The sequence below is a fragment of the Trichechus manatus genome, unplaced genomic scaffold (assembly GCF_000243295.1).
Source record: "Trichechus manatus latirostris isolate Lorelei unplaced genomic scaffold, TriManLat1.0 scaffold00202, whole genome shotgun sequence".
Taxonomy (NCBI): domain Eukaryota; kingdom Metazoa; phylum Chordata; class Mammalia; order Sirenia; family Trichechidae; genus Trichechus; species Trichechus manatus.
The window spans coordinates 550,792-563,690 of record NW_004444138.1 but is presented as its reverse complement, the minus strand read 5'-3'; the positions used below and the strand labels follow the sequence as shown (position 1 = coordinate 563,690).

General features: G+C 44.6%; 1 protein-coding gene across 1 annotated transcript in view; it reads left to right on the top strand.

The window, feature by feature from the left end:
• Window positions 1–12,899, top strand: part of ERG (ETS transcription factor ERG) — a 160,194-nt gene that overhangs the window by 60,529 nt on the left and 86,766 nt on the right. Inside the window, exon 2 of the mRNA XM_023742138.1 lies at window positions 7,072–7,289. Coding sequence (XP_023597906.1) covers window positions 7,072–7,289 — 218 coding nt within the window. The remainder of the gene's footprint in view (window positions 1–7,071; window positions 7,290–12,899) is intronic.

Here is a 12,899-nt window from a genome sequence, read left to right as displayed (position 1 = left end):
GTTGTGGGGTTGTTAACCAATGTCATAAAACAATAGGTGTACTACTGTTTCATGAGAAACTATTTGTTCTGTAAGCCTTCACCTGAAGTACAATTAAAAAAAGAAAAAAACCTATAGAGCATGTAGTTCTAGTCTGGCACATGTGAGATCACCATGAGTCAGAGTTGACTTGATGGCAATAGAATTTTTTTTTTTTTTTAATGCTGAGGGGAGGGAAAAGCAATTGTAGAAGGGAAAAGAGAAAGAAAAGACGAGAAAGGAAGAAATCAGTTTCTCTGCATCTGCCCTGGCGGATGTGGTTAAAGATAGGAATGTGAAGAAGTAACCTGAAGCACTCTATCAATAAAGAGTCTATATCGTTGACACCACCCTGGGTCTTGTTCCTTTGGCACTGGGCTGGCATCGTGAGTTATAAAACTGTTTGATAGCGAAGCGATACCATATTGGAGGAATCTGCTCTTTAGATGGACTTCATTTGCCTACATACATGTTTCCTTTGAGGTCAATCCAAGATTTTTTATATTTTTGAAGGTCTGAAATAGCAATGTGTTAAATTAGAAAAACGTGAATGTGAAACTAGATGCTGCCTTTAATATATGATTTAAATGTTTCCTCCACTGAGGAATCAAGAAGAAAGTAATATCAAGAAGGGGACAAAATGGTTCAGACCCAGCTTGATGAGGCATCTTTAGCTTACAATGTTTTGCTTTTTTGGCGTGTTATAGTTAAAAGACACACCGGTCACATGGAGTTTCTCATTATGTGACATAGCGGCTGGATCAGAATTGCACAAGTATGGTTTGCACATGTAGAACAAAAGCTTCTGAAGGACTGACATGTTGGTGTTGGGCTAATGGCGGTAGAGAGTGAGCGGTCTTCTCTTGGTGCATTGTTTGTGCTGTATTTCCCTTCTCCAAATGTGATTTAGGAGCTGGACTTTCCAGAAGCATCTGTTACATGCTGTTTTCCTTGAAAAGGAGCTATAAACAATAGGGCGTCAGACAGCCTAATAAATAGTTTTCCAATATCACTAAGGCCACTGAAGTGATGAGGGCTCCAGCATATTGATAAATGGTGTACCTCCCTGCCCTGTTTTTCCTGCGTATTATTCATTAAGAGAAGGACGGCATCCACTTGCAAGGAATGCATCCCAATACTCAGTCATCTCTTTGGGTCCGAATAATCTGATTAACCAAAGAAAAGAAAAGATTTGTTGATTTAAACCATTAAATAAGAAATAATTAAATGTGTCTGGGGACCTATTGTTGCATATCTGTGTCTGGGGACCTATTGTTGCATATCTCTAATAATAATAAAAAGAAAAAAAGTTGCCATGGAGTCGACTCCATTGATTGCAACGCATGGCAACCCTGTATGTGTCAGAGGAGAACTGTGCTCCCTAGGGTTTTCTATGGCTGATTTTTTAGTAGGAGATCACCAGGCCTCTTTTCCGAGGTGCCTCTGGGTAGACTTGAACCTCCAACATTTCGGTTAGCAGCTGAGTGCGGTAAACCATTTGCACCACCCTGGGAGAAAAGCATGTTGTACTTATAGGACTCCTTGCCGGTGTCCAACAGGCTCTGCACTTACTTTCCTGACCCTTTAATTCCATCCAAAACCCTGGGTGTTTATACCTTCATCCTTCCTCTGACTCTTGTTACCACCAGCTCTCTCTCTACGTGGTTCCAGCTCTTCTCTGTGAGAAACAGCCCTGATCTTTCCACATCCATGACAAGACAGGGCAGTGAAGCACTTTTTTTTTTTCCATGAAACTTCCCTTGACCCATCTCTTCTTCCTTCTAATAACACCAAGAGAGGGGCTAGTGTGCAGCTTTAGGGGATGATTCCACTCAGAGACACAACAGAAGTAACTGTGGACTTTCCTTCTCTCCTCTAATCCTGTATCCTCATCTGTGGAGGGGGTGACCATTGACATCACAGGACAATTGTAAGGATTAAATCACCATATCCGATACAATTTAAGATCCCATGCTATCTTAGTTATCTAGAGTTGCCGTAAGAGAAATACCGTACTGGGTGGCTTTAAAGAACAGAAATGGATTTTCTCACAGTTTCAGAGGCTACAAGTCTGAATTCAGGGCATGGCTCTAGGGAGAGGTCCTTCCCTGTCAGCAGCCCTGTGAGTCCCTTGGTGTCCCTTGACATGTGCCTTCCTCCTGTGTATGTCTCAGTGTCTATTCTGACCTTTGTGTAACCCGGAGGTGATTATGTTTAGAACCCATCCTACCTCAGTAAGAACTCATTAACATCACAAAAGAAAACCCCTGTTTCCAAACAGGGTCCTATTAACAGGTACAGGGGTTAGGATTTCAACACATGTTTTGGGGAGGACACAGTTCAATCCATAACACACTGATTATAAAATGTATCATTATTTCATCTGCTATCAAAGAAGAACAAAGCTGCCAATTAAACTATGACGTGCTATTGATTATCAGATGCCTCCACATTTCCAAACTGGAAAAGTGTGAAAAATTGTGTATTTTAAAATCCAGTGATATGTGAATTAATAAGAGAATACATGTAAAATGCTTCCCAGGCCATTTTACTTACTATGCGATGGATCAGCTGTTTATGAGTCAAGAGAAAGTGACTGGAAGATATTTTATTCATCACAGTATAAGGAGTTAAGTGATGTACCAAATTTTGCTTAGATATGGGCAAGAAAAATTTAGGAAGAGTTTGGATTGGCTTGTAATGAAATGAGTATTCTGACAGAAAAGGCAGACGACTGATTTAAGATGCCATTTGGCTTCCTAAAGCTAACAGTCTTTTGTGGAGAGGCATCAGGATCCTGAAATCTTTTGCTGGAAATGTCAATATTTGCACAGAGTGCATCCGATGTTTGATTTATCCTTTTGAGTTCATGGATCTAAGCATTTTGGATTCTTCATTGTACCCAAATTTAGTTACTTGGAAACAGAAGGGTATTTGAGTCTTAGAATCTGCAATATAATCTAGTTGAATCCTCACCCCTTTCTGTAACTACAGGTAAACTGTTATTCCATGACCATAATCCAAAGGAACAATCTTCTTAACGTTATTTGTGTATATGGTATATAAATGAAATAATAAACACCGTAGCATTAGCATAGCAGTACCTTTTGTTTACAGGCGATTTGTTTAAAAAGTACATGTTTTATGAATTTAAGTTTATTTAAAAATATGGCATTGGTAATCCACCACTTGCCACATTGGAATATCCCAACTTTCCTGGAGCTACAGGAAAAAAACACCCCCATACACTAGCACACACCAATCTAAAGTTCAGGGCTTTTTATAGTTACATAGAGGCAAGCATATTAAATTATTATGCCACATTTCTGCCAGGCTTTGACGTTTTTCGAATTCTCTGCTATAAAGGAACCCAAACAGTTCCCAAGCCTCGTGGCTGGCGGGAGGTTTTGCGAGAATAATCTATACATGTTAACTAAGGCGTCTGCCGATGCCCCTGGCAGGCAGGCAGGTAGGTAGTGACATCCCCACTCAACAAAGGAGCAAGAGGCCAGAGGGCAGGAAAGCCGGGACCTGAGTCAAGGCCAGGAAGAGGCGCTTGCAGAGCTGGATTTAACGAGCTCATGTGTTCCAGGTTACCAGGCCTGTGTTCGGCCCTCCTCTCTAGCTTTAATCCTACGGGCGCTAGATCCTCTCTCCCCTTTGAAGTCCAGGGGCTGCTGGGCAGGGAGAATCCTGTGCATCTGCCTTTGTCATTCATCCTTTAACCAAAGCGCACAGAGAAAAGTCAAGTGAGGAGCCCAGAGGCACTTGGTCTGTAGTGCTTGTTTTCTTCTGAAGAACCGCAGTTAACTTTAGTGATCATTTCTGTCGAAGTAGGTCTCTGAAGACTACTCTGAAGATTCTTCCCTTCTTTACACCGTTAAAATGTGTTAAATTGTCTAGAGTGTGTGTGTGTGTGTGTGTGTGCACGTGTGTGTTATTTTTTTGTTTCCTTTTTCTGAGCTTTACTTCATTCTAGGTGTTCTGAAGCTTTTGTTTAATCAGAATCCTTTGGGGGCATGGTTTTGATTGCTCTATCTTTCTAGAATGTGGACTCTTTTTCAAACGTTTATCCTGAACCTTCCTCATTTTTAGGCTGTTTTTTCTCTATGGGAGCAGACAACTCTGGAGTTGCTTTTGAGATTCTGCAGTGTATTACTTTCTCATTCATGTGCAATATTAACTTCGAGAAGAGTTTTAAAATGAAGATTAAAAAAAGAAAAAAAGATGTGTGTCTCTAGCTTTCGTAAGGTTTAAAAAAAAAATCAATCTCAATTAACTTTGATTTCTTTCTTTAGAAAACCATGTGCTGAAATAATGCTTCACCAGATGTGAGAATGGATTCCTCCCCCTCCAAACACACATTTCCGCCTCATTTTAGTTCTAATGTTTTGGCCCAGGCTGTTCAATCTTACACAACATTTATTTGGTCAGTGGCTTTGTTTTCAAAAGTACCTTACTTGATCTGGGAGATATACTACTATTTTAAAGTTATTGCTTTTCTTTCTTTTTTTTTTTTTTTTTGTGGTTGGAGCCATTTTCTTTTTAGTTTGTAATTTAAAAGTCAGCCCGTCCATTATTTGTAAGCGATTTCTGCCAATTTCTGATCTAAATCGCACCTTTATAAATGCGTCTCGTTACTCGTGAGCCAAAGCTAACATTACATCGTATGTTATTCCCCTATAAGCCTTGGTTGAGGCTTCAGGACAGGAAGGAGAAGGGCAAAGCAAGCCACCAGCCTTGTTTTCTGTTGTGCCTGTGTGAAATCCTTCTATCCAGTGCTTCCGGGGGGAAGGGAGTGTCTGTTTTGCAAAAATTATTTAAGCAGCTGTAATTTTCTCGTTTATTATTTAATACGACAACACTAAGTCTCTGGTGTCTATTTCAGGTATAAAGCCACTTCTCTGAATTTAGGCAGATTCCTCTGTTCTTCCACACACTTTGTACCCAGTAGAGAGCCTTGTAACCCACTTTCCGTGATGTCTAAGATGCCATTTCTACGTGCTCAACTGTGGTGCTGCCTTGCGCGTTTCTGTTTGTTGAAGTGTTTGATTTTGCACTAAGTTCCAAGCGCATTGATTTTTGAAAATTTTTTTCTTGTGCTGATTCTGTTTCTCCAGCTGGGAAAACAGAGTCTTGTGTGCGTTTTGCATTACTGTTTAAACCTCTGGTTTAGTCTCTCTGAGTCACCAGGGCTGTGATTTTAGGGATGCTGAAGAAGTTTGTGGGGGGTGGGGGGGTGTTACCTATGCGCAGACATCTGTCACCACTCTGACAGATGAAGCTTTGAGTTTGTTACTTCTGATTCTTCGTAGTCCAGGGGATCCGGCAGTGAAGTTCATGTACTTGGGCGCCTACGAAAAAAGTTGAGGACTTAGAAAAAACTGTTTAATGATGTGGATGGTCTGTGGGTAGGGGTGTGCTAGACTGATGGAGGAGTATCCACTGGATGTGAGGGGTCGTTACACAATTGCCTGTGTTCCCTAAAGATGATGATACTTAAGGGTATAGAGGAAGACCTTTACCTAGAATGGCTGCTTCCTAAGGCTCTGTTACTGATGGGGAGCATCCTTCATTATTTAAAGGTCAACTGAAGGAATAAAAAGGTAGCATTAATTTAAACACAGATCCCAAACCAAAAGGTGCGAGAAGGACCTTGTCGGCTGTAGGGGCAGGAGGGGCAGAAGACCGAACATAAGTCAGTTTTATCACTAATTGTCTGGTTGGTCTTGGCGAGTTCGCTTCAAGGTACATCTGGATCCTATTGGATCACCTATTTTTCATTTGGAGATGAGAAATTTGGACTAGAAGGTCTCTGTGGTCCCCTCTGGGCCCAAAGTTCCATTTGAAAAATTAGTACTCCAACCAGTATTGGTTTCTTATAAAACCAGTTGCCATCAGGTTGACTCCGACTCATGGCAAGTCCATGTGGGTCAGAGCAGAACTGCATTCCATAGGGTTGTCAATGGCTGACTTGTTAGAAGTAGATTCCCAGGCTTTCTTCCAAGGTGGACTCAAACCTCCAACCTTTCAGTTAACAGCCAAGCATGTTAACCATTTGCATCACCCAGGGACTCCAGTTTCTCACTAGGTGATAGCAATACTGAGAATGCCAAGGGACTGAAATAAAAATGTGCTATCACGCACGATTACTTTTTCTGTTATATAAACCACGTCGTATTGTCTCGTGGTTGCTCTGTGTTGAAATTTCCAAATCAAGTTCACCTTTGCTGACTTGGCTCTAGAGTACAGGAATAGCCAGAGGCTAACAACTTGTTTAACTTAAAACCACAGGAAAAAGAAAACATCCAACAATAAGAGTTTTCTGTTTCTTCTTACCTAACCATGCAAGAGAGCAAACATGTTAATAAAAAGTAAAGACAGTGATGCAGATATTTTAAACATCCTTGTATTTGGACGCATCTGGATAGTTCACAGCTTTTTGTTGTTGTTCATTTATCATCCAGATGTTCACCATTATGGAAGCACCACTTCAAACTCTATTGCAGCTAATAACTTAGAGTGGAAAAATTCATATCTTTGACTGCTTGACATTTGGCCCTCCATTTCCCCCCCTCACTCTTCTTCTGAGTACCTCTTCCTCAAAATCTCCTGGGAATGTGGCAGTTTTGCTAGATGCTTAGGTGTTAGCCTTTGCATTACTTTTTTTAATCTTCATCACCGTTCTGTACCCTGTCTGCTTGAATTATAGATTGCATTTGTCAAATAATGACACATGCAATTGGATGTCTTCTAAGACCTTTGAAATTCTACTTCCTTAAGTTGAGATTAAAGTGGGTATTATCTGCTCGGCTGCAGTCAAGCCTGGGATGCTTCAGGACCTGCATAAGTTTTTCTAGGCTGGCCAGTCCTGACTCGTATGGTCTGGAGGGAAGACAGCAAGGTCCTTTTCTGCTTCTGAAAGGTAGAAATGGATCTCATGAAAACAACCTAGGATGTAGTCCCACTTAGAAGTGACTCTGAAGTCAACAGCTTCTTGAAACATGACTGTCCTTTGGGATGTCCTGAGTATCTGTCTCTTTGGGCATTCAGGAAGCATTATCTGTCGTGAGCGAGGACCAGTCGCTGTTTGAGTGTGCCTACGGAACACCGCACCTGGCCAAGACAGAGATGACTGCATCCTCCTCCAACGATTATGGACAGACGTCAAAGATGAGTCCACGCGTCCCTCAGCAGGACTGGCTGTCTCAGCCCCCCACCAGGGTCACCATCAAGATGGAATGTAACCCCAACCAGGTGAACGGCTCAAGGTAAGGAGACTGCTGATACCTGTCCCCCGTGGCCTCCCACTTTCATATCGCTTGAAAGGGCAAGGTGGAAATGCATCCCACTTCTCCAAAGAGTGTTTTCAGAAAGCAAGACCCTTGACCAGTAAGTTGGGGCAACGTTGAGAAAATGTGTTCTCCAGTGGTTGGCGTTGAGGATAAGGGTTGTAAAACCAGTAGTATGTTTACCAAGCACTCTCTTTGAAGATGTGGTGTTCAATTCCGTTCCCCAGGCATGAGGACTCGGTGGGAGGTGGGGCTGGCTTGCCCACATGTGGCAGAATTCATCTCTGAGGTTTTTATTGCCTGGGAAATAACGCTGTCTTATGTTTTTATGGAGGGAGAGTGTTGGCTAGTAGCCAGACAGTACAGCATATGTCCACGCCATTTGTCTCTGCTAGTGGATCTACTTTCCTCCTCGTCCCCTTGATGCATGCTTTTTTCTTCTTATCTTGACTTATACTTAAAACTAAATTCTGATGCCTCCCATTATTAACTTTGCTGGCTTTGTCGTGAAAATGCCACTGTCACATATAATGTAATATCGAACGCAGAACTGCCTCTGGCACTCAAAAGCATTTCACTAGATATGATGTAGCTTCGAAAAGTAAAGTTGATTTCAATTATGACTGAATACCTCACATCTGTTTAGGAAAGAGGATATAAAATCACAGCACAAAGCAAGGATAATTTCTTGTAAATGGTGCGTAATCTGACATAGATGAGGGCAATGGTGGTTCAGTAATAGAATCCTCGATTTCCATGCTGGAGACACAGGTTCGATTCCTGGCCAAGGCACATCATGGACAGCCACCATCCTTCTATCAGTGAGGCCTGTGTGTTGCTTTGATGCTGAACAGGTTTCAGCAGCACTTCTAGACTAAGAAAGACTAGGAAGAAAGGCCTGGTGATCTACTTGCAAAAATCAGTCACCAAAAGCCCTGTGGTTTACAACAGTCAGATCTGCAACCAATCATGGGGATGGTGCAGGGCCAGGCAGCATTTCATTCCGTCGTGCATGAGGTCGCCATGAGCAGGGGCCTGACTCGATGGCAGCGAAGAACAGTCTAACAGACGGTCATTAAGAACAGCTCACATTTTCTAGTACTTTCCTATATAAAAAGCTCTTTTACATCCAATAGTCCATTAGTCCCTCCAGCATCCCCGGGAGGAATGCTTGTCCCCATTTGATGGATGAGGAAACTGAAGCCCAGGCATTTTTTTGGCTAACCCAAAAATCACCTCTTAAAGTGACTCAAAATAATGGGACTGGGTGTTTAACTCCACACCCAGGACATTTTCTGCTCCATTACAGCTATAATAGGGACTTTTTTGTTATGTATATGTTTTCATGATAAATATGTTTTTTATAAGTGTCATGTTTTCTGAGCACTGGAAACCACTGCATCAACTTCTAGTGCAGCGTTAATGAAGGTGTCAAGTCACACTGCCTTAGAGGCAACATCAACATTGAGGCTGTGCGTGCCCAGCAGGGTGATGGAAGATGCCAGACCCTTCCTGGATCTGAGGAGTCAGTTCACATCTGGGCATCTAGTTTCTCCTTGCCAATGGGAAGGACGATTCTAATACTGGATATTTTGAATATTGCTACAACATGGGTCCCATAAGTGGAATTCAAGCCAAAGAAGGCCCATCTTGGACCTCATCAAGGATTAATTCCTGAAGTTCCAAAGGGACCTCGGTAGAAAATGCAGTCATAGGGCCCAGAATGTCAAAGTCCTGGCAAGTTAGTGACTATGTGTCTGTATTTTACAGGTCAATCTTCATTTGATAGAATGTGCCCCCGATGATTAACTATATATTTCTGAGACTTAGAGGAATACTGTATAATCATATCGTAAAAAATGGAACAGTGTTTATGTAAAAAAAATAGTTTGTGACATTGGAAAGATTGGATTCTGTTTCTGATGGAGTCATGTGATCCCATATAAGCTACGGTAGTCATGGTGTGAGCATTGAGATCAAGAAGCATTTCTAAGGCTTTTCTTCTTCAGAAGCTAATTTATATCCACAGAAAATACATGCGCAATTGTGTGTGTATGTGAGAGAGAGACAGACAGACTGAGAGAGACAGAGAAAGGAGAGAGAGGAGAGAAAGACAGAAAGAGACAGGGAGAGGAGAAAAGAGAGTGTCCAGAAGAGAAAGAGGGGAGAGAGAAGAAAGAGCAAGAGAAGGAGAGAGAGAGCAAATGTGAGAAAGAGAAGAAAATGAGAAAGAGAAGGGAGAGAGAACAAAAGAGAGAGAGGGTGGAAAGAGGAGAGGGAGAGCAAGAGAGCGAGAAGAAGGAGAGAGAGAGGCAAGAGAAAGAGGGAGGGAGTGAGCCTCGGGTGGGCAGACGAGTGCAGAGGGATGTGTACCGTGGTCATGTCCACCTGGCAAGAAGCATAGTGGACCGTGCCCTGGCCTTTTTCGGGACAGTCTGGCCAAGGTCACTCCAGGAATGCCAGTCTGGACTTACCAAGCCTCAGAAGGAGACTGATCAAGGAGGTGAAAGTCCTATTGCAGAAACAACAGTTTCTCTAGTTCACACCATGCTATTCTTGAATTAAAAAAAAGAAGCCTGGTGTCTCCTGGGAAAAGTGTAGACACTGTTTTCTTCAACAGAGGCCTGTGACTTCCTTCAGTAGCCGACACCCACCCCCTGCCAGTCAGGCATGTGGCGGCCTTCCCAGGCTGTGGTGGTTTACCACAGGAACTTGAATGGGGGTGCCAGGCACCCCAAGCTCAGGTTGAGGGGCTTCCGTCCCCAAGCAAGACATGGTCCCCTAGGCAGCATCCCTCATGTCCTCAGCCCTGCTGCCCAGGAAAGACTCTTTCATCCAGCAGGTGAGGAGACTGGGGTTGAGGGTCTCTTCCCTGAAAATGAAATACTTTTCAAAGGGAGCTGGACAGTTTTTTCCTGCAAGAGAACAATTTTAGGTGCCGGCCAGTTGATTTTTGGCTCATAGCAACCCCAAGTGACAGAGTAGAACTGCTTCATAGGGTTCTCTAGGCTGTAATCTTTACGGGAGCAGATCGCCAGGTCTTTCTCCCTCAGAGCTGCTGAGTGGGTTCGCACAGCCGAGCGCTTAACCACTGCACCACCAGGCCTCCTTCAAGGGAACAATGGGAATATTTACTGTCTTGCTCTCTCTCAGACCGTCACAGAATTCTAAGATTGCTTGGGATGCTCCTTTTAAAGCATAGTTCCGGCTATCAAAGCAAACTGATGTGGTTTTGGTGGGTTGGTCCCAAGTGCAAGTCTGTCATGCTGTCGTCCTTGTCTTCATCTTGGATTTACAGTGATACTGTCTTGGCAGATGCTGTCCATGAGACAACAGGGTTGGCTCCATTTACCTTTGATCAAAGTCCATGCAATTTCTTGACAGAAAATGGTAGCTGTTGTCAGCCTGCCTCATGGTGACCCCATGCACAACAGAACAAAATGCTGCCTGTTCCTGGCCATCTCCATGATGGATTGGGGGGCTCGGACCATTCTTATCCCGAGGGTTTTCATTGGCTGATTTTCAGAAGTAGATCGCCAGGCCTTTCTTCCTAGTCCATCTTAGTCCGGAAGCTCTACTGAAGCTTGTTCAGCATCATAGCAACATGCAAGCCTCCACTGACAGACGGGTGGTGGCTGTCCATGAGATACTTTGGCTGGGGATCAAACCTGGGACTCTCCCACGGAAGGCGAGAATTCTACCACTGAGTCACCATTGCCCTGGAAATATGGTGGGCCTGGGGGGAAATGGGGAGGGACGGAGCTCATTTGCTTCAGAAACCTCGCATCCAGTGGCATCATTCCCCATGCCCAAGAATCTTCTAGGAGATAGCACAACGACAAGTATTAGTCCTGGTGTAGACGACAGAAATGCAGAATGTACCCATCCTCCCACAGCCCAGAGTTCCCACAGGAGTGGAGTGGAGGGCTTGCCTGGTGTTCTTTGGCTGGGGAGCAGTTCCTTCCTCTCTCCAGTGTTCAGGGGTAGCGTCCTGTTCCCAAGGGCTCAGCCTGGCCAGACAGAGAGCGGTAGAGGAGATGATGCATCAGTTCACGAGGGGACCCTTCAGGCTGTGACCTCGCAGAGCATGGTGAGGTGGTTGGCAGTCGGAGTTCGCTCTTCAGAGCCCCCCAGGCTGCCTGAGAGGCCCTGCAAGAAAGCAAGCCATAAAACTCAAAACCACGCATCCCTTGTGGAGAATTAGCAGCCTAGCAGCAGCGGACCTGGCTGCCTTGGATCAGATCCACAGATGGTACCTGCCTGCCCTGTGATCTTCATGCGTGTAGTTCCAGTTCCATGAAAGGAACATGGGCATGTGCGTTCACACTGTGTTCATTCCGGAGACCTAGAGTGGGAAGGGGGTGGAAGGTGGGGGAGATGGTAATGCAGAGACCTTGGAGACAGGGATCCTGCCCGGGAGGGGCTCATAGCGGGGATGCTTTGGGAGGGGGCGTGGTCCTAGAGCGGGTGTGGCTCTGAGGTGGATGTGGTTCTGGAAAGGTGGGTGTGGTTCTTGGTGGGCGTGGCCCTGTGGAGGTCGTCGTGGTTCTGGGGAAGTGGGCGTGGTTCTAGGACGTCAGCTTGGTTCTGGGTGTGGATGTGGTTCTGTGGGCATGGGCGTGGTGCATGAACCTGCTAGCAGCCAAAACCTTCCACCTCTCGGCATCCTTCCAGAGACTATGCAGTCACCCTTCACAAGAAGGTCCTGTGCCAGGTGTGCCAGGGAATTAGGGCCTATTCGAGAAGAGACACCGATCTCAGCCTCAGCTCAAAGGCTTTTTCTAATTGTTGCTCCTCTGAGCTTATATATAGTATACTTTCATGTAGCACACATACCTCTTGAAGTCCAAGGGGAGCTGGCCAGTGTAGGCTGCTACCTGTCTGGCTCTTCATTGCCCTTTCACGTATCCTTTTACAGGAGAGAGGTTCTTTTTCCAGCTTTGACCTCGCCAGCGCATGCCTTACCTCCTTACTTAGCGTGTTGGTTTCCGAGGGTTGCCTAACATGGTACCACAATCTGGGCGGCTTAAAACATCAGAAATTTATTCCCTCACAGATCCGGAGTCTAGGAGTCCAAAATCAAGGTGTTGGTAGGGTGGGTTCTTTCTGGAGACTCAGAATCTGTTCCCTACCTCTCTTCTAGCTTCGGACTATGGGCGGTGATCCTTGGTGATTCTTGACTTGTGGATGCACTACTCCAGTCTCTGCCTCCATTTTCACGTGGCCATCTTCCCCCTGTGTGTCTCTCTGTGTCTCCTCTCCTCTTTTATAAGGACACCGCTCAGATTGGATTTGGAGCCCTGGGGGCGCAGTGGTTACCAGCTCGGCTGTTAACCAAAAGGTCGGCAGTTCGAATCCACCAGCCGCTCCTTGAAAACCCTATGGGGCAGTTCTGCTCTGTCCTATAAGGTTGCTGTGAGTCAGAATCGACTCGATAGCAACAGGTTTGGGTTTGTTTTTTGTTTTTTTCTTATTGGATTAAGACCTATCACACTCCTGTGTGACCTCATGTTAACTGGTAACAGCTGCAAAGACCCTCATTTCCAAACCAGGTCACATTCACAGGCACCAGGGTTTGGACTTGAACGT